The sequence below is a fragment of the Nuphar pumila genome, chromosome 3, assembly GCF_984573655.1.
Source record: "Nuphar pumila chromosome 3, dmNupPumi1.hap1.1, whole genome shotgun sequence".
In the NCBI taxonomy this organism is placed as follows: Eukaryota; Viridiplantae; Streptophyta; class Magnoliopsida; order Nymphaeales; family Nymphaeaceae; genus Nuphar; species Nuphar pumila.
The window spans coordinates 23,076,821-23,099,315 of record NC_143251.1 but is presented as its reverse complement, the minus strand read 5'-3'; the positions used below and the strand labels follow the sequence as shown (position 1 = coordinate 23,099,315).

General features: G+C 36.9%; 1 protein-coding gene across 2 annotated transcripts in view; it reads right to left on the bottom strand.

Annotated features, from left to right (window-relative positions):
• The window catches only part of LOC149842284 (protein KAKU4-like), a 78,539-nt gene that overhangs the window by 34,067 nt on the left and 21,977 nt on the right, over nt 1–22,495 (bottom strand). For both annotated transcript variants that reach the window (XM_089999043.1, XM_089999044.1), the window contains exons 2-7: nt 16,008–16,051; nt 15,525–15,640; nt 13,557–13,908; nt 12,275–12,460; nt 7,330–7,722; nt 6,107–6,221 (exon numbers count right to left, since the gene is read on the bottom strand). In XM_089999043.1, the coding sequence (XP_089855169.1) occupies nt 6,107–6,221; nt 7,330–7,722; nt 12,275–12,460; nt 13,557–13,908; nt 15,525–15,640; nt 16,008–16,051 (1,206 nt within the window). The remainder of the gene's footprint in view (nt 1–6,106; nt 6,222–7,329; nt 7,723–12,274; nt 12,461–13,556; nt 13,909–15,524; nt 15,641–16,007; nt 16,052–22,495) is intronic.

Here is a 22,495-nt window from a genome sequence, read left to right as displayed (position 1 = left end):
CAATTCGTGTCATCATATCCTTAGCAATCGACCGATGATGGAAGCTTAGCCAGATGGATGTTAAAAATGCATTCTTGCATGAAAATTTAGAGGAGAAGTATATATGGAGCAACCTCCTGGGTATGCCGAGAAGGATCCTACTGCCTGGGTGTGCAAGCTAAGGAAATCTCTGTATGGGTTGAAATAGGCATCTCGTTCTTGGTTTGAAAGTTTCTCCATGCAAATTCAAGGCTATGGTTTTAGAAGATGCTCGTTGGACCACTCGCTCTTTATTTACCAGAAGATGGACATTGTTACACTTCTTCTTATATATGTTGATGACATTGTGATCACTGTGAGTTTAGATAATCATGTGCAAGATATGAAGCGTTTTTTTATGAAAATTTTCAAGATGAAAGATTTAGGGGAGTTGAGGTACTTTCTTGGCGTGGAGGTTGACAAACAAAAGGACACATTGACACTCATGCAACAGAAATACACTCTTGATCTCCTGGAAAGAGTCGGGATGACGAATTGCAAACCAGTCAACACTCTGAGTGTATTACATCAAAGGTTGAGTTCTAAAGATGGTATCTTTGTGTCAACCCTACAACGTATAGAAGCCTTGTATGGATGCTGCAATATTTGACATTTACTAGACCTGATATCGTTTATGCTGTCAATCAGGTATCCCAATTTATGCATGCTCTAACGGAAGGTCATATGGAAGTTGTGAAGCGCATTCTACGCTATTTAAAAGGAACTATAGGAGACAAACTTGCTTATCGCAAGAACGATAACCTACATAAAGGACATGAACTCATCACTTGTACAGACGCAGAATGGGCAGGGGATCCAAATGAGAGACGATATGTCTCTGGATATTGTGTATATATTGGACACAGTTTAGTGTCTTGAGGTCGATGGTTGTAGGCACGGCAGAAGTTACATGGATTAGACATTTATTGAGTGATCTTGGGTAGACAATTATTTGATCATCTCTTCTATGTGACAATCAAAGCGCAATAAACATTGTGTGTAATCCTATTCAACATAGCATAACGAAGCACATTGAGATTGATCAATATTTTATACGACAGAAAGTCGAGATGAAAGAGATAAAACTACGTCATGTTCGAACAAAAGATCAAGTGGCAGACTTGTTTACCAAAGGGTTAATAGCACATCAATTTTGGCTATTGAAGAGCAAGTTGTACATGCTCCAAAATCATGTACAACTTGAGGGAGGGTGTTAAAATAGAACATGCACATGGATCTGGATCTAGATCCATACGTACGTCTATTCTTTTAATTATGCAGTTGATGTTTTTCTCATTAATGGCACTTATGTAATATGAGTGTTATGGTGTAATATTTTAGTCTCCATTTGTAAAAGCCTTTTAATGATAAGAGATTAGGGCTCGATGGTGTGAAACACATTAGCCGCCCCAGCCATTGTGTATCTCTCTCTCTCCCTTTTCTCTGCTTTCTGTTTCCTGTGCAGGCTCAACAGATCCCTCACGAATTTTCACACCTATCACTTCTTAATTAAATTCCAAAGTTGAGGTCTATCACCCCTAGTTAAATTCTGATTTTTTCTCTAGTACTAATGATATTTGCCCTTCATATTGTGCTCAAAGGGATAGGGGGACTATTCTTGCTGACAGGTTGACTGCACAAGAGAGTATAGAACCACCCTTGGAACCAGAAAGGTATAAAGGCCTTATTTATACTCGACGAGGAAGAGAGAAGCCCTCCATTTTTAATCAGGAGATGGATACACCTTTTACTTTTACCCCAACCTTCGATGTTAGAAGATCCACTCGCTCTCGTCATCTGATTTAAAGATGGGTTAGTTATGAAAAATTTTCGTTGAATTTTCAACTCTTTCTAACTTCTTTGGGAAAGGAAGATGAGCCCACAACATTTTATCAGACAACAAATTCTAGAATATGGATTAAAGCAATAAATGAAAAAATGAAGGTCCTTCATTAATGTGATACTTGGGATGTTGTTCTCAGACCACTTGATAGAAATGTAGTTGGGCCGAAGTAGGTGTACAAAATAAAGTACAAACCAGAGGGCACTATTGAACGGTACAAGGCGAGACTTGTTGCAAAGGGTTTTACACGAGTAAGGACAGGATTATGATGAGACCTTCAGTCCAGTTGTGAAAATGAGAACAATCAGAGTCATATTATCCTTAGTTATTGAACATCAGTGGACACTTAGTCAATTTGATATCAAGAATGCTTTTCTACGTGGAGATCTAAAAGAGGAAAAGTACATGGAACAGTCCATTGGATATGCAAAAGGAGATTCTACAAAATACGTGTGCAAATTAAAAAAGACCGATATACGGGTTGAAGCAGACAACCCGTTCTTGGTTTGATAGTTTCTCTCTTGAAATACAAAAATATGACTTTAATCTATCTCTTCTTCACTACTTCCTGTTTATATTCAAGAGCCACGATATAGTTACTCTGTTATTGATATATGTAGATGATATTATCATCACAGGTAACTCCAAAGATCATATTGAGGAGATCAAGCAGCTCTTGAATCAAATATTCAAAATGAAGGATCTTAGGAAACTGCGATACTTTCTTGGAGTTAAAGTTGAAAGCACCACTGAAGGAATGACTCTCACCCAACATAAGTACACCACCGACATCCTCAGCAAGGCAGGTATGAAAGAGTGCAAACCTTTAGGAACTCCCAGTGTTCTTCACCAGAAACGCAGTTCCCAAGATGGAGATCTATATGAGGATCCTACAAAGTATTGCAGCGGATCTTGCAATATCTCACTTTCACTCTACCTAATATTGTTTACTCAGTTAATCCGGTATCCCAGTTCACGCATGAGCCGCGTGTGGGGCATATGGAAGTTGTTAAACGAATACTTCAGTATTTGAAGGAAACCATCGGGGATGGTCTTTTGTATAGAAAGAAGATGAATGGGCAAAATGCAAATGAGCTCATTGTTTACACTGATACAGATTCAGCGGGAGATCCAAATGAACGCAGGTTGGTATTAGGTTATTGTGTTTTTGTTGGGATGAACCTGGTATCCTGGAGTAGTAGGAAACGACAATTGCTAGATCAAGTACAGAGGCCAAATATAGATCAATGGCAGCCGCCACTGCTGAGGCTACATGGATTAGGCACTAGCTGATAGAGGAAGAGGAATTGGTCTCTCGATCCCTTCTCTTATGTCATAATCAAAGTGCCATCAACATGTCCTTCAATCCTATTTATCACAATCGTGCCAAACACATCGAGATAGATCAACATTTTGTGAGGCAAAAGGTGGAAGAGAAGGAGATTGAGCCTGAATTTGTGCAGACTACTGATCAAGTGGTTGATATGTTCATAAAGGGACTGACCAAAGACAGGTTTTGTATGTTAAAAGGCAAGTTGTTCATGGTTCAAAACCATGCACAACTTGAGGGAGGGTGAAAAGCCGTCGTATATGTATTTGGGTCCAAATCGGTGCTGGATCCAGACCTGATTCTGTGTCTTATTATGTTCTAATTTATACAAGGCTGATGCACTTCAGTAATGGCATGTTTGTAATTTCTTTATGTTGTAAAAGGGTATTTCAGTACCCTAAACTTTGTGTCAAACACAACATATAATGAGAATCTATGTCACATGGGTGCGGGTGCGGGGGTGCGGCACTTTCAAAAAACTTGGGTGCAGGGGTGCGGCAAATATATATATATATATATATATATATATATATATATATATATATATATATATATATATATATATATATATATATATATATATATATATAATTTTTAAGTTTTAACAGTTAACAACAGTAACACTAATGAAATAAAAAACAATTGTGCATCAGGGGTTTTTCCAGTAGCAACCAATTATTAAACACTAGTAACCTTGTTAATTATTAAAATTTGAGCACTAGTAAATTAACCAATTTACTTGTATTAGTCACATCAAATGGTATACTTGTTTAAGCAAAGTATCAAACAGAAAGTTTGTATAAATACAGGGTCAAAGACAAGACCTAAGCACCTAATACTATTCACACTCTACATGCTAGAAACGTCAAACCACATTAATGAGGCCTGCATGGCTTTCAAATGAATTTCTGCAAATTCTGGTTATTGAGTTTAATGTCTTTCGTCAGTGCTGTTCATGAAAAGGCTGAGAACTGTCTTCAAATGAAGTCTTGAAGTGTATTACTGATAGAATCAGTAGTTTGCACTGATGTGTTCTCAAATCACTGAAGATTCATTGTGTATACTATAAATAAATGCAAGTAAACAGCACTTTTTCATTGGGAGTTCATAAGACTGACATGGTTTTTCATAAGATTCAATATGCAGCCATGGAATCATCGGAGCCACTTGTGGTACAACATTGGATTTACTCTTATTACATTGTTCTAGAAAAAATATGTACATTGAGATTCTTCTTCTTCTACTAATCACTTACAATTGTTTTAATGTCAGAATAATCATTGTATCCAAGTGTATGATGATTCCAAAAGTTTGAAGGGGCGAGAGATTGAGAGTGAGAGAAGAGATAGAGATGGAGCGAGAGAAAGAGATAGAGAGAGTGTGAGAGTACGTGAGAGATGGAGAGAGCGAGAGAAGAGAGAGCGATAGAGAGAAAGACAGAGAGTGAGAGACGGAGAGAAGAGAGACAGAGCGAGTGAGAGAGAGTACCTGAGGAGGAGAGGTCCAGCGGAGAGGTCAGCATCGGCATCCGGCAGAGAGGTCGTTGCCCGCTTCAGCTTCAGGAGAAGAGGTTGGGAGGAGAGGCAGGGAGGATTAGGGCAAAAACAATTTGCCTTAATCCTCCTCTCCGCAGCCATTTTATCGGGCGCAAATTTTTTTTTCTTAAGGTCCAAAAATTGGACAGAAATGACCCTAGGTGTGTTGACCGCACCCAGGGTCGGGTTGATAACACCAGGTGCCGCACCCGCATGTGCACGCGCGTCACGTCGCGTCAACGCGGGTGCAGCACGTGGTTGGCCGAATCCCTGTGACTTAGATGAGAATAGTGTATGCCTATTCCTGTATTGAGAATTGTGGGTTTCTGCAGCAGCTCCTTCTCTCTCTCAACGTCCTCCATTCTTCTCGTATGATAGAACTCTGGATGTCATAAATTCCAAATCTACCTGGTGCATGTTGTCCTGTGTATCCTTTCACACCAGTGCAAGGGTACAACAAAGATGATGCTAGAAAGCTAAAGAAGATCGGTGGTATCACATTGTGAACATTGAATCGATTGGCAATTTGGCATAATTTGGAAAGGCCCTCTGTTGATACAATCTACAGTTGCAGCATGTGAACAATTTTCCTGAATAGCATGCACTGTGCATTTAAGGGCTGAATCAATATACACAACTTACAATAAGTCTTTTATATGTGTTTTTTCCATTAATGCTCTTTGAGTTCTGGTTTTACTCTTATTCTCCTATGTCAAATATTTTTGTTCACCACCAGAAAGGAAATCTAAAACTTGTGCAAAATAAAACTGTAATGTGTTTAGAATGCTAACTGACAGATTTTACTGAGAGGATTTGTGTATATATCCACTTGGAGTGTTGCTCAAATCTTTTTAATTTTTGGTGTCAGTCATTTTCATCAATGCCTCTGAATTGATGGTTATGAGCTTATGATATGTGAAATAATCAATCATGGCCTCAAGTAGTGCAGAACTTTGTTTTGGACTATCAAATGAATCATGAACTAAGATCACATTGACACCGGTGGTGTTATTTAATAGTTCCATTGAGCAACGCCCGAAGGATCCCTAGAATCTCATAAATTCTAAAATTTTCTCAGGAAGATTTTGCTAGGGAAATAATCAATCATGGCCTCAAGTAGTGCAGAACTTTGTTTTGGACTATCAAATGAATCATGAACGAAGATCACATTGACACCGGTGGTGTTATTTAATAGTTCCATTGAGCAACGCCCGAAGGATCCCTAGAATCTCATAAATTCTAAAATTTTCTCAGGAAGATTTTGCTAGGGAATCAGATCAATGGCAGTCAGGGTTTTACATGCTATATTTATCTCATTTTAAAACATTAGAAAAACATAGCAAACTGATTCAAACTCATCAAAGAATTCATAGCACATACCTTGGCCATCTTGATTAAGATTATTGCTAGCATGTTGCAATAGCATGGAGTCTTTTGAGACAGATTCATCAGAAACTGACCGACTGCCAGCAGGCTGTTTGCTCTCTTCAGAGTCCTTACATAAACAAAAAATGTCACACGTATAAGCTTCATTTCTTCTGATATAGGAAACACGGCTATTAACGTTCTCAGTTTTATTAAGGCATGGGAACAAGAATGCAGGAGAAAAAACAACTCACATTGTCATTGTGAAAAAAAATGGAGTGAGAAAAAAAGGAACAGTTTAGAAAGCATCACCATTTAAATTTAAAATGACATAACACAATTAATGTATTACATAGCTCAGGTGAATATAGGTCCAAAAAATTTTCCATTAAAAAATAGATTATAATGCAGTGTTCCCCAAAACAAGACCTCTCTCCTGATTTACTAAATAATGTTAAAGAATTAGGAAGAGAGGACCTAGAAAAACTGATAAATTTTCAGCAGTTATTGCATGGATATAATTCCAGTACAACAAAATCAATAAGAAAGATGGAAGCAATTGATGGGATCAAATGTAGGGGAGCTTTTTGCTATATGCTCCTCTTTCTTGAAAAATTCTCATGGTTTTTCACTGCAAAAGAAATACATAATTGAATATATTGCCAATATTAATTGAATCTTAACCATCTAAGCTCTATGATACATGGAAATGTGTATGGGCATGAGTAGGCAGAAAGTTATGTGTACAGCAGGCATGCCACGGCCTTCTCCTAAAGGATGAAACGGTATACTGTGCCTGTATGTCTGCATGCTCACATGCATCTGAGAGTCTGCCTCTCAGACTTTAAGTAGAGAACTTCATTAAGATAATCAAGGAAAGAATAAAAGAATGAAGAAAATGTACAGTGTGTAAAATGTGCATATGCATTGCAATACCAGAACCATCTAGCACCAAAACCCAGTGGTAACACTAGGAATTTTTAAGCACTCATGTTATATAACACAGGCTAAATCCTGTATTCCTTCTGCAAAGAATATATGCCATCTCACCGAGAAAGAAGAACAGAGGTTGCCTCTACGTTCTTATCTTTTTTCTTTTATATTAATCCTGATCCCAACAAAGCCATGTGCATAGCACAGATATTAGGTTTTTAGATTCTCTCAATCAACTGGTCCCAAAAGCAAAATTTCCAGGAGAAGCAACCCGTTATCTAGCCACGGTGCTCATACACTTCTACCTTAACAATTAGTTCGGGCTCTGAAACAGCAACCATGCTGTGTGTCTGCTCGCGAGAATAATCCTCAGCTACAAGTTTCTCTCCAACAGGTTTTTCACCAGGCACATCACCTTCTGAAAGTCCTCTAATTTTAGTTGTTCTATCTTGAATATCACATGCATCAGATGTAGGCCTTTCAACCAACATTTCTGTTGAATTGCCAACCTCTGTCAATTTCTTATCAGCATCTAAAGACGTTGGTTGATTGATATTTTCCAATTCACTTGAAGATGAGTTGATTTTCATCGCATCTGAAGGCAATTCTACAGTATCTTCCCCTAATTTTTGCCGGATTCTTCGAGTCTCATCAAGAGCCTCCAAAACTTCAGTCACAAGAGAATTCCTCTTCTGTCCCTGAAACCAAATAGAACATGACATACAGAAATTATTAGTGTAACAAGAAGAAAAAATCATCATTTTTTGCATTTTAGAGTTTACTTTATTTCATGAATACTTTCAACGCCCAAAGTAGGATTTGCAGCATTCGAGAAAACAACAATGAAGATCATGATAATAAGCAGTTAATATAGGTCACCTGAAGGATATGTTAATGTATATACCACTTGACCTTAAAACATATTATCCTTTAAGGCTATTAATTACCACAAGCATGGCAAGTAACAGAGTAGAAGTCGAAGTCTAAATATTCAAAATGCTATCACTTTATAAGATATAATCTCCTACAGCACCGCCCTCTGTCCATGTTTTCATCTCATCAAGGCATAAATAGACCACCAAAAGCCAACGAAACATTTTGTTTCAAGGAACTTGCAAGCTAACATGTTTTCAAATGTTGAACCAAGCAGTTTCTTGTAAAGGTATACTTAAGATGCATACAAAATAAATCAGTCCAGAAAATAAGATAGATCCGAAACAATGAATAGGTAAAAGCATAGCACATCATAGTCGCCAATATCGGACTCAAAAATATCCTTGCAAGGATATTTACGTGATAATTCAAAAACAAGAGGTTTTCCTTGGGAGGAAAACATCAGATACTTTTTTTAAAATAACTAATAATAAAAGATTAAAAATTCAAAAAATAAAAAAGAAACATCACAAGGTACGCAATATTTTCAATATAGCAATACAACAACTACACCTTCATCCCAAAACAATTGATGTCAGCCATATGAACCAAAAAAGAAAATCATTATGGGTCTTCCACATGAATCCTTCTCCTCCAATCATTTCTATCCAATGCCATGTCCTGGGTGAGGTTCAAAGCATTCATATCATTTCCTATCATCTTCATCCAAGTCTTCTTAGGCCTACACCGACCTCTTTTAACTAATATATTTTCTCATTTCTCCATCCTTCTAACTGGAGCATCATTAGGCCTTTGCCGAATATGTCCAATCCAAACCACCGTAAACAATTCTCTCTCATCTTATTTTCAATGGATGCAACGCCCGCCTTCTTACGTATCTCCTTGTTTCGAATCTTATCTTTTATTGTATTTCTACACATCCATCTAAGCATACGCATCTCAGCTACACTCATTTTTTGAATATGATGTCTCTTGGCAGCCCAACATTCCGTACCATATAGTAAAGCGGGCCTAATAGTCGTCCTATAAAACTTTCCCTTCAACCACATTAGCATTCTACGATCGCACAACACTCCAGTTGCACTTTTCCATTTCATCCACCCAACCTTTATCTTATGATTTACATGTCCATCAATTTCTCCATACTTTTGAATGATAAATCCCAAATATTTGAAACAATCATCCACCGATATTTCTTGCTCACCAAGCTTCACTACACTCCCATCACTACTTCGTTGTTTACTAAACCGACATTCCATATATTTTGTCTGACTCTTACTCAACTTAAAACCTCCTGCTTCCAATGTCCATCTCCATAATTCTAACTTAGCATTAACCACAGCTCTAAACTCGTCAATCAAAACAATATCATCAGCAAACAACATACACCACGGCACATTTTCTTGAATTGATCTCGTAAGCTCATCCATCACTATAGCAAATAGGAAAGGGCTTAAAGCAGATCCTTGATGTAACCCAATCGTTATAGGAAAATTGGTTGTCACCCCTCCACAAGTGCGGACATTGGTTACTACTCCTTCAAACATATCTTTAATTATACTAATGTACTTGAGAGAAACACCTTTCTTCATCATTGTCCACCAGAGAACGTCCCTAGGTACTTTATAGTATGCCTTCTCCAAATCAATAAACACCATACGCAAATCTTTGTTCATCTCTCTATTTCTCTCAATAAGTTGTCTAAGAAGATGTATAGCTTTCATAGTTGACCTTCCAGGCATAAAACCAAATTGATTCTCCGATATCATGACAACCTTCCTCACCCTCTCCCAAAGTTTCATAGTATGACTCATGAGTTTTATACCACGATAGTTTGTACAATCTTGTATATCACCCTTATTCTTATATAGAGGCATCAAAGTACTCTTCCTTCACTCCTTAGGCATCTTATTTGTCCGCCAAATCTTGTTAAAAAGATTTGTCAATCATTTTAAACCTTTGTCACCCAAGCATTTCCAAGCCTCAATAGGTATACCATCTGGGCCAACTGCCCTTCTTGATTTCATTTTCTTCAAAGCCTCTGCAATTTCTTTCTTTTGAATCTTGCGCATGAAGACACGATTCATCTCATGAAAAAGAATAGAAAAGTCTCCAAGATCCTGAGCATGACTTCCATTAAATAACTTATCAAAATAATATTTTCATCACTCCTTAATTTCCTCATCTTTGACTAAAACCCATGTACCTCAAGTACCTCAATATAGCAATAATTCAAAAAATATCATTATCTTTCCAATTGTTTTGGTCTTACGCCAATGTACCTTAAGTACCCATTTCAATCCTGTCAACATGGGTATGGGTACTAGGTACATTTTGGGTGCAGTTTGGGATGGATCGAGTTGGACCCAACTCAGACTCGATACCAAACTTAGGGATGGACAACGGGCCAGGTAGCCTGCAGACTCTCGGGTCGGGTCGAGGTCAGGGTCGGACTCGGACTCGGGCCGCCATTTGGCAACCGTGCCCGATAAAAATCAGGCTTCAGCACCAAGGTCATCCAGGGTTGAGCTTTTATACCTATGATAGTTTAATTAAAAAATATTTTATATATTATATTATTTATTTTTAAAATACATAATATATATATATTACAAAACATGTTGGGCAACACCAACCCGAGCCCAAAACCGACCCACGATGAAACACGTTCCATATGAGACACCCCTCCCTTTTTATAAGCAGTGGAAGTGTTCCACTAGGACTATTCTCCCGTGTAAGTGCCTTAGCCCTTGAGCATGTTGCATGAGAAAGCAAGTTTCCCATTATAAATACATTAAATATAATTACTATTAATAGTTTTTCTCTATCTCTTTTTAAAATGCATTCTCTCTTTTAAAAAGGAACATTCAAAAGTTTTTTTGACTTTAGCATTAACACATTAAAAAATTAACTTCATGAGGTTTTGTCCCATATCGATAAAAAAGTAGAGCTCTTCCAAAACCTATAAAAAAGGGACCTTCCACCAGTTGCATACGGAGCAGTTCGTGGAGGCTTGGACACGTGGATGCCTTACCCAATCTGAAATGAATCGGCAAGTCTCGGGCAAGCTCCTACTACCTGAGCTTGAAAAGTCTCGAGACGAGCCCGACCTGATAATTGTCAGGTCAGGCTCTCGGCGGCCCAAACTATTTTTGGGCCTGTCATGCCTTAATTGGCTTTGGATCGGGCCGGGCCGGCACAACTTGATGTCCACCCCTAACCAAACTCCTTTCTTTTTTTTGGCTTGTTCAAAGGGACGAGTCCCAAATCCCATTTGGGTCCCGCCCCTGACCCAACCCCACGATAACAAACCTCTCCCCTTGAGAAAGAGAGAGAGAGAGAGAGACAAATCTGTCTAAATCAAAATCTCCCCCATGCCTTTCTTTTACTAAAGGACATTAAAATAACATAAATAAAGTACAGAAAAGGCCTATATTTCATTTATGTGACATAATGCCACTACAATACTTCATAGGTGCAAATCTTGATCTGACCCATACCTAAAACTTTATACATATATCTCATCACAAACATCGGTCTGGGCTTTACCTTGGTGAAGCAATTTCTGACAAGTGGTATCACTCACATACCCCTAAAAGCTTCTTCCCTTTAAGGTGATTCTCCATGGCGGCAGCCCACATACGTTAATTTGAGTCGTTGAGCTTGAATGAGATCATAGTCATCCTTTTTGGCCCTCTATTTGAATATGAAACCCCAATATACTTGAAGAAGATCACTTCCTCCTCCTACTGCAACTACGAGCCTTGATCGAGTACAAAAGGATCACAAGAGTTTATGGCTCTGATACCATGTAATGAAATACGATAGGTATGTGCACAATACAAAAGAGTGCAAAACAAAGGAAGATGTGCACAAATACAATGCCACAATAGGCAATACATAAGAGCTATAAAAGGGCAAATACAAAGAGCACAAGAACACACTCACACCAGCCACTAATGGGCAAGCACAAAGTATAAAATATAAGTTTTATTCACTTGAAATGCTTAAGAAAAGCATACGGAATCCCATATTTATAGAGAAGGGAAAGAGCAAGAGGGCTAGTCCAACTAGGCGTTGAGCTAGTCTCAATGGTTAGAAAGAAAAGCAAAAATATAAAAAAGGTACACAAATGCCCCTAATGGGCATAACCTATTACAAATACAAAAGGAGAATGAAAAAGAAAAAGAATATATATATATATATATATATATATATATACAATCATATGGACCATATAAGTTAACAAGTAGACCATGCTATGAACAAACTTTCAAGAATTTAAGAATAACACAAAGTACCAGGAGACAACCCTTCAAATGAAATACCAGTCAAGATTAAACATGTAACATGAACCTTGTAAGAGGGTGCAGATTGACTGGCAACAGCATCGAAGGTTTCATCCCTTAAAATAAGTGGCCGAATGGATGGTGGTGTGCCAAGGCTGCTATTGCCAACCGAAGGTGATGCCCATGTCTGCCGGCCCTGCATGTAAGACTTTGCCATGTCCACTGGTGATCCAATATCACTTTCTTCAAAGTTCTGCAAAGACACAACAATGTAAGGACCTAAAAGGCATCCTACATCAGTGAGTACAGAAGATTAGCAAAATTTAGCCAGAGAGATGGAATTAAAACAACATATTTTGTGTCAATATGCAAGTTTCCACAAAGTATTAGGTGTCAATATGCAAGTTTCCAACATTGAACAGTGAATGCTCTCAAATATGAATCTGAGCATATGCATGCACGTGTAAACTGCACACATGTGTGCACATCAAACAGAGAAGATATAAAGCAAAAATCGCCATCTTTTGCCTATACTAGAGAGGGAAAAAATAGAAAAAAATAACTTAACTGCTATAAATTCCCAATTAACTTCAGAAAATTGAAGCAACCGGAACAGTATAAATGCACCACCCATATTTTCTAACATGTCATCAGTAAATAAAAGCATGACCTAGTGGAGGTGAGAGGCCACTGCCTAAATATAATATAGGACAGGAAAGACACCCTTATGGGAAACAATAACCAAAAGTTACACCTGATGTTTGCTCATTTAAGTGACTTCTCAAGAAGCGTCAATGAAAAGATGATATGGAATGGGATGAAAAGAATGCAAGGTTTCTTTAGAGTTCCCACTCAAAGTATTGCTATGATGAAAAGAATAAATTTCAACATGATAAACTAGGCTCCTTCCCAGAAATAAACATAACTAATATCTTCAGCTCTGACTGTCAAATCATCTAATAATGCAGGAAGCAGTATCTGGCTATTGTCCATGATCCCTATAGCATTTTGTGAAAGGAAATTGTTTCATGTCCCTCCCATCCAATACACTAGCCAAATGCAAAGGAATTAGAAAAGAATGCAAGTCAAATTTGGTGGAGCAACTTCCAGAGCAGAAACCTTGATATAAAAAGAAAAGCAAGATAGCTCTCACAAGAAAATGTGGTTTTATTTAGGATCACTTAAATGCAGTTATTTCATCAAATATGATAACAAGATGCTAATCCTTCACTGCCAATACTCCTTTTGTTTTAGTTGGATTTATGTCACAAGTATATAACAGGCCATCACTCAATCTAGCATGTCAAACAACAAATAATAAAGGTAGAAAATGACTCAGAGACACTAACATTTGGCAGAACGAATGTGTTCAGAGTACAATGTCCATCGTCCATTTGAGGACTTGAACTCAATTTCAGCTTCCTCTCTCTCCACTTCTTTGCTTCCATAACAGCTGTGATGCATAGGTCAGGTGTACTTGTGGTAAAACTAGAAAGGCCTGGAGAAAGACCAAATCTGCTTTCCCAATCTTTTGCAGATTTTTTATTTGATTCAACCAATTGGTGTGATTCCAAAACAGCAGTACCTCCACTGCTAGGTTTATCACATGGATCTTTTTGCATGGTTTCACTGCTTTCTCTAGGAGGGAGGTTGTCAACAACACGTGATTGCAATATCTGAGTCAGATTAATGTACTCATCCCTGGTGAGAAAACATCAAACATCCTGTTAAGAGCATGAGAACATAACAACTAATTATCATCAGAGAAATAATATTACAAGCATTTGGCACCCATTGAGCAGCTTTTCTCTTTTTTGTTAGCAGGAGTAAAACAAATTTCCAAATATAAATTCAAGACACTGAGAATCGGATACATGAACGAAACATACAAGCACATGATTAAGGGTTGAAATAACCCCATGAGATGCTCAGGATTTTGGTAAGAGCTCAAACTACCATAGTTAATGAACAATCCAAGCTCAGATATTGATATCTCATTTAATTATATGAGCCAAGCACAAGCCTGCACATGTTCCCTTCAAGAGCTCAACAAACTGTTTAAAGCATGCTAAAAAGTTATTTTTTTAAATATATGCAATTCACATGAAGTTTTTTGACAAAAACTAATTCTTGGGTACTGGAAACACCTATCAACCAATCTCCTTTGCATTTAATGAAGGGAGAAAAAGCTTTTATATTTAATAAACTGGATTCAACTTCACAAGCCAAGCTCATGCATAGCTTGAGCTCAATTGAGCCAAGCTTGAACTAGTTCAAGCTCAACTGCAGCCCGAGCCGAGCTTGAATAAACCATACTTGGGCTTTGGGTTGGCTTGTGGACAATCCTAGACATAATTATGACACTCGAACAGAAAGACTAAGAACTGCAAGAGAAGGAAAAAAAGTGTCGTTTCCCACAATGTTATGACAAAAAAAACTAATGTGCAAAATTTACCAAAGCATTGAAAGAAGTTAACAAACACGCAAACCAATTGGCATTTCCATGTCGATCCATAACCTCAGTATTTTAAAGCATACATCACTTGTTTTTTTCTAAATCAAAGCCCAACTCTCATTTAAAGGGAGGCTAAACTAATGATGGTGACAACTGACAAAGTAATTCCAAATTATATTTTCCAAACTCTAAAACAGAAACTGGATTAGATAACAAGAACGAGTGTTACAACATCTAAAAGTACATTGTAAACAACTTTTTCAACTTATCCAAAAGAAGCATGAAAAGAATTCCAGATTGATGATTCATTCATAAGATGACATTTTATTCTGACACATGATTTTCCAAAACATTTTCTTTACTAATAAACTAAGAATTGCAGCAAAGAAAGGCACTTCTCACAAAGTCAAATGACAAACTATTCATATTTTAACTGTGGGTTCCATAGGCCTTCACAATGTAACCTAAGCAATTTGCTCAGCAGACAGCATATAAGTACCAATCTCTAGAACTTTGCAATTTTATAGGTGGTTAAAAAGGAGGAAATGAAAACAATGATTAACTTTAAGCATTTTAGGAAATGCCTGAAAAGTTCCATGGTCATCTCAACCCCTAACAAAACAGCCTGAATACAAAACAGTCCCCCTCAAGGCAATAAGGATGCACGACATAACTCCAGCAACAGATTTCATTCAGAAGGGTCACAAGCAAAGAACATAGCAAGACAACTCAAAAGAAGTTAATAATTAACAGAGATGGAAAAATCATGAATGAGGATGCGTATCAGATTTGGAGCTTCAAATACAGCAAATGATACAAACATAAAAACATTGTAAACATATGGTTTATATGATGTACTTACCTGGAAAAAGTTTCTTGCCAGAGTAACTTCTCAATAGCAAGTTTTGCTTCACTCTTTTGTTTAACTGGCTGCAATATTGTTCCAGGATTCTCATTTATTTCTGACATAGCTGGATTCTGTATATTTTTAGATGGTAAAGTCAATAACTATGAAGTTCTGAATTCCATTTCACATTAAAAAGTGTCCAGGTCAAGTGCATATGCACACGTGATCAATTGATTTGGATGTAATTCTAACATTTGAAATTTGGATGCCTACTGATATGTTAATCACATTTTTTCAGAAATAGAGAAATTAATTGCAAGGTACATTTATTGTAATTTCACAATACAGGAGCTTTCTCCAAGTGTCACTAGAAATGGACAAACAATCTGAAACCAACATGTGACAAGACCATACACATTTTTCACATCTTTCACTACTAGTTCAATTGAACAATAAGAAATATATGAATCCAAAGATCCATGGGGATATTCATGTTACCTGATTGGATTCTTGAGAAACTGTTGCACCAATATCCTCATCATCTTCAGAAAAAACATTGCAAAATGTTAGATGATTCAATCTTTAGTATAAAGATAAGAAAAGCAGTTACCATTTAAGTACACAAAAATATACATCAATTCGTAAAAGTATTGTACAAATAATTATTTCAAGGTTACCTGAAACAATTCCAAAAAGAGCCAATTTTAATAGTACACCAACTAGTTACATAATGGGTAAATGTATTCAGCTTGCAACTCCTCCATCCCATAGGCATGCATGCAATATTATACAGCAATTACATATTATTTCTTGGTGTGTTACATCATATCATGAAACTTAAACATTGCCATCCCAAATTTGCATCACTATTCTGTACCTTGGTTATTTAATGACCAACTAGGCGTCGTAAGGGCTATCCCAAATTTGCATCACTATTCTTTGATGAACAATACCATAGTCTTCAAGATATTTCTTAAATTCATTAGATAGATATTCACCTCCGAAATCGGTCCTAAATATCTTTAAATTACTATTAAGTTGATTTTTTATTATCATATGAAATTATTTAAAACATGTAAAGATTTCATGCTTATATTTAAGAAAATATATCCAACAATATCGTGAAAAGTCATCCACAAAAATCACATAATAGGCAAAACCTTCTTTGGGTATAATGGGTGCCGGTCCCCAAACATCCGAATGAATAATTTCAAAAGGTTTAGCGATAAACATAGATCTTTATTCAAAAGGCATACTTCTCATTTTTTCAAGAATGCAGTCATTACAAGATAAAGTACTTTTACAAAGATTTTTAGCAAAGTCCAAATAAGATAACTTGGTGATATTGGGATGACCAAGTCTTTTGTGCCAAACATTTATGTCTTTATGTTGGGTCACATTACAAAAGAGGGTTTTAGGAATTTGAAGAGAGTCCACATAGTATAAGTCTTCATTCCTAAAGCCTTCCTCAATCAACCTCACGGACCGGTGATCCTGTATTAAACATTTATTAGATGAGAATCGAATGTTACACCCAAGGTCCGAGAGTTGAGAGACGGAAAGTAAGCACAAATTCAATTTTGGTATAAATTTAATTTTAGGAATAAAGAAGTTTTGGGTTTTAAAATTTCCAATTCCCTTAATTTCAAGAGAAGTGACATCCGCGGTTGAAACAAAAGATGGTGACGAACTTTCAAAATATTCGAAAAAAGAGGAAATGTTTGGAGACATGAAATGAAGCACCGAAATCTAAAAGCCAATAAGTTTTACCTGGAAGAGAAGGAGTAGACACGGTGGCACCGAAAATGGCTCCGTTAAGAAGAGGTTGAAGAGCTTCCACAATTTGATTTAGAGATAGAACTCCATTTGAATATTCCTCTTTTTGTGATTGAGATATGGTGGTCATTGCTAGTAATTTCTTTCACTTAGGACAAACCGGTTTGATATGACCCGGCTCTTTGTAAAAGTGACACACAATTTTGCTATAATCCCTTCTTCCGCCTTGACCACTTTAATTTTGGCTTTTAAAATGAGGAGGTTTATATGTCCTCAAGTTGTTCCCGTGCCTAGAAATGGCATTAGCTCCATAGCACTCATCTTGATTTGTGGGCATTGCAAGAACACTTGGATTTTGCTTGCTAATGCCCATATGAGTTTCCTCTCCACTCAATTTTGTAATGACGTCTTTAAAAAAAGGAGAGGTGAAGGAGGATAGGAGAGAAGATCTAATTTGCTCAAACTCGGGTCTTAACCCATTCAAAAAGTTGAAAAATTGATTTTCTTCAAGTTGTTTATGACGAAGCTTTATGGCTTCTCGACTCCACTTGGGTTCGAGCATAACAAGCTCATCACAAATGGAAGAGAGTTCAGCAAAATATTCCCTTATAGTCATCTCTCCTTGAAAAAGGGTTAGCGCCCTCTTTTGGAGGTAATACTTATATAAATCTCTAGAAGTGTACAGCTTCTGAAGATACTCCCACGCTTGAGAAGCCTTTTTAAACTTTATAATATTGGCGTTGATTCTAATCTCAACGGAGGAGAAGATCCGTGACAAAATCTTGAAGTTCTTCATTTCCCACTCATGTTTTTTGCTATATTCTTCAAGAGCTTTAGTTTTTTCATCTCCCTCAAGAATTTTGATTTCCCCTCTTTCAACCAAAGTAATTTTAGGCTCCAGTTCCGGAATTGAGCCTTGAATATAGCCCCAAAGGCTTTTTTCTTTAATATGGGCTTCCATATTTCCGGCCCACACGTGATAATTGGAGTCATTGAGCTTAAAGCCAAGAGAGAAATGGAAGTCTTTTTCACCCATTAGAGAGAGAAGATGAGAGAAAAGAAGACGTACCACAATGAGATTTTAAATCTTGTTGTAGTATTCTTCTAAAATATTGGATGAAGAGAAGTCTTCATGCCTATCACAAGAAAGTTGAAGGCACATTTTTTGAGGCACTCGATAATGTGAAGAACCGCAAGAGTTTCTTTCTCCGAGCAACCTTTCTTTGATACCATGCGAAAATCTCTATAAAAAGAGATTTTGTGTATAAACACAATGCTAGAAACACGAAGTGTGCATAACGGCACAAAGGAAAACTCTCACAAGTGCACAAAGGCACGGATACACATGCACAAAAGCATAAAAAAATATCAACTTCAATATATTGGGTCCCAAAAGGGGCTTTACAAAGCATAAGAAAATCTAAAGGGGATCACCCCTATTTATAAGTATTTGAGGCATTGGGGGGCTCCAATACATACGTTGGAGCCCCTCCAATGGTTAGAAATGTAACCATTGGAGGGGGCTCCAACATGTGTATTGGGTGGCCCCCGCATGTCACATCAAACAAAAAGTAAAAAATAAAAAAGGTAAAAAAGAAAAATACAAAAAGAAATGAAAAATAAAAAGGTACAAACATATTCTCAAGTGAGAATATGCGTAAAATACATGAATTTACATAATTACCCTTATCGGGTTTGAGATATATATATTTATATATATATATATATATATATATATATATAAAAGAGAATACATTTTAACACCATGCACCTAGTCATCGGCCGGACTAGGTGCACCGACTAGAACAACCAGCCAATGCTTAGTCAGCACTCACATAGGTGGCGAACCTATATATGTCCTTTTTGGGGGGTTTAATTTCAAGAGGCATAAAGTCCAAATACAAACCCAAGGAGTTGACTCGAGCATCGGCCAAATCGAATCGTCTTGTCTCCTTAGTAGGCCATCGATCCACCCCAATCATGGGTCTCAACTTGCCTCCTTACTAGGCCAACCGCAATCCTAGTTGAACCAGGATCAGTTCAGACCACTGTCACCGATATCGACGATATTTTGAAAATATCACAAGAAATACCGATATTTTAAGGTAGCTGATACTAAATGTAATATCTCACAACATTTTCAAAATATCGCGATATTTTTTGGAAAAAACTTGTTTTTTAAGTTTTCATTTCCTATTTTTTGTTTCTTTTAATTTTAAAACCTTTAAAACATGTTTCTTTATATTTTTGGAAGAAAAATAATGCAAAACTTATTATTTTCTTAGCTTTTTGTTGTTATTTATATTTTTTTCAATTTTTTAAACTTCCGAGATTTATCAACTTTTGAAAATCTCTCCAAGAAATACCCTCACCGAGAAATTACCTTTAACGCTATAGGGGATTATGGTTCAGACTTAGTCAGGAATCACCCACACGGCGATACAAGTGAGTGGATCATGATTACGCCAAGTCAAAACTGATTTGAGGGCATGCTTCGTGTTTCTTTTTTATTGAGCATTTTTATGATTTCAAATATTTAATGCACAATCATGGAACCCTACTTGCTGATTGTTATAAAGAACCAAATAAAGAAAACCAACAAGTACATATGTCATATGTTAAAATAAAAATCAACAATATTTTGATAAGAAGACATACATTTAGATTGACAACGATTGGAATATACATGCACATACGCACAAGACACAAAAGGAATACATACATATGCACTCACAAAGATACACTTACAAACACCCATACACACCAGCCTGTGCACACACACACACAGACAAATACATACATATACATGCATACATATATATAGATATATTACACGCACATATATATATAGAGAGAGAGAGAGCAGCTCATATCGCTAATAAAATTCTATGCTAAAAATAAAGTTTCTTGTTGAACTAATTTGACTCAAAGCATGTCTTTAATGAAAAGGCAATGATAAACACATCTACAGGTTCAGATCAAACAGAAACACCTGCAACCATGATTTTTGAAGTGGTTAGGAGGAAAATTTGGTATCTTACCAATCTCTCTCTCTCTCTCTCTCTCTCTCTCTCTCTCTCTCTCTCTCTCTCTCTCTCTCTCTCTCTCTCTCTCTTATACATAAGACAGTACCAACAGAAGGCACGACTTCCAAATTATCTTCCACTGCACTATTATCAAAATACAGCAAGCCGTGAGGAAATCTATCATCAAGCATTTTTCATCTGCAGCCCATGCCTGAGGAGGCTATCAAAGGGAAAGGCTACCATCAAATCATGTTCACCATGAACTAGGGTAATGGGGAATTAGTTTCAAATCATATTCAGACCAGTTCACTAATGAGAAGGGACAAGGCGCGATTATGATCGACATCAGTCTGGTCAGTGAGCTACCATTTCAGGCACATAAAAATATTCAGTCAGATTATGGCAAGCTGCAATCCATGATATAGGACAGATAGTTCAAAAGGTTTAAAATTTTAAATAACTCATGATAGATGGGCTAATGATTTAAAACTAAGAGAATGACTTGAGAAAATACAAGCCAATTTAGAGTGTGTGTTCATTTATAAGTGTTTTATTTGGTGTGATACTTCAGAGTATTGGATAATTTGTATTTTCTTATTAGTCATGATCATTAATAGCTTATTATCTTAATTCTTGAGCATTCAATGTTTTGTGGCTGATTATTATTTGTTATGTGATCTTTTGAATTTGATTTATAGTTACTATGTAACAGGGATTCGGATAGCAGGGTGCCGCACCCGCGTCGACGCGGGTGCAGGTGCGGCACCGGATGTGGTCAACCCATCCCTGGGTGCGGTCAACGCACCCCGGGTCATTTCGGTCCATTTTTTTGGATTTTTTTTAAAAAAAGTGCCCTATGAAATGGGCTGCGGAATTTTAAAAAAAAAATCTTGGGGGTGGAGCTGCCCCTCTATAACCGCCCGCCAGGGGCGGCCCCCCCTGGACACCCCGCCCCCCGCACCCAGGTTTTTTGAAAGTGCCGAATCCCTGCACCCGCACCCACACCCATGTGACATAGGTTACTAACATTGCTTTTTGCATTATGAATTTTTTATAATTTTTCTTATTATTTTAAATTATTTTGAAATTTTTAGTTTTTAAAAATCTTTACAATTTTATGAGGTTCAATACTTATTTTTAGTAAGTTACTATATGCATTTTATAACCTTGGGTGTGGGTCCCACCATTTCTCACTGCCTCCTTTTACTGACATTTGGATGTCACACCTCCCCTCATGTTAAAACTCATTATCATCCCACCTCCACACTAGCAACAATGTGGGCCCCATGAAAGGAAAAGGGCATTGATCCTTAGTGTGAAACAAATAGACCTTAAAGACTCCTCGAGGGAAAAATAGAGATGTCTTTGATGCTATGCGTAATGTGTGGAGTGAAAGTATCAATGTGATTTCATAGTCATTTAGCCACAAGAAGAACACGAGTCATATCGAAGAATGGGGAGACTTGGGATGTAGAAGGTGTAATAACTGCAATTTTTAAATGTTAAATAAATTCATATAAATCTTTTAATGGATTTGGATATTATCTAAATGGATATTTTTAATGAATCTAGATATTTATCTAGATCCATATTTCAGTGGCATACTTATAAATATTTAAATTCTTTAAGGGTAAAATGATAATTTCAACCCAAGGATATATTCAGGCAAATAACAAAAATGTATAGGGGCCAAATAGTAATTTACCACACCAAGGGTATATTCAGGTAAATATTTAAAATATTGAAAAACAAAAAGATAATTTCATAACCCAAGTGAAAACTTGGTTATGTGGAACCAGACCAAGGTTATTTTGGTAAAAATAAATAAGACTTATGAAATTAACAAAATAAATAAATGAAAGAAATAATAAAAAATTAGAAATTTCCCACCTTTCTCTATAAAGCAACCAAATTTGATAGTTTTTGTAAACGGTTTTACAAAACCAAGTGCCAAAGACAAAGGGTGCAGAACATGGTTTTTAAAGGGGGTTCTTCAAAGACTGACACCCAATAGGGGGCAACCCCACCCCTGGGCCTATAAATAGCCTCCTAGGGCTCTCTCTCACCACAAAAAATCCCCCCCCCCTTCTCTCCTCAGAGCCTCTCTCTCCTGTTTTAAGTACCTTAGGCCCCGTTATTTTCCAGTTTGTTCTGTTAGAAACCTTTGCTAGCTCTGCCTTTACC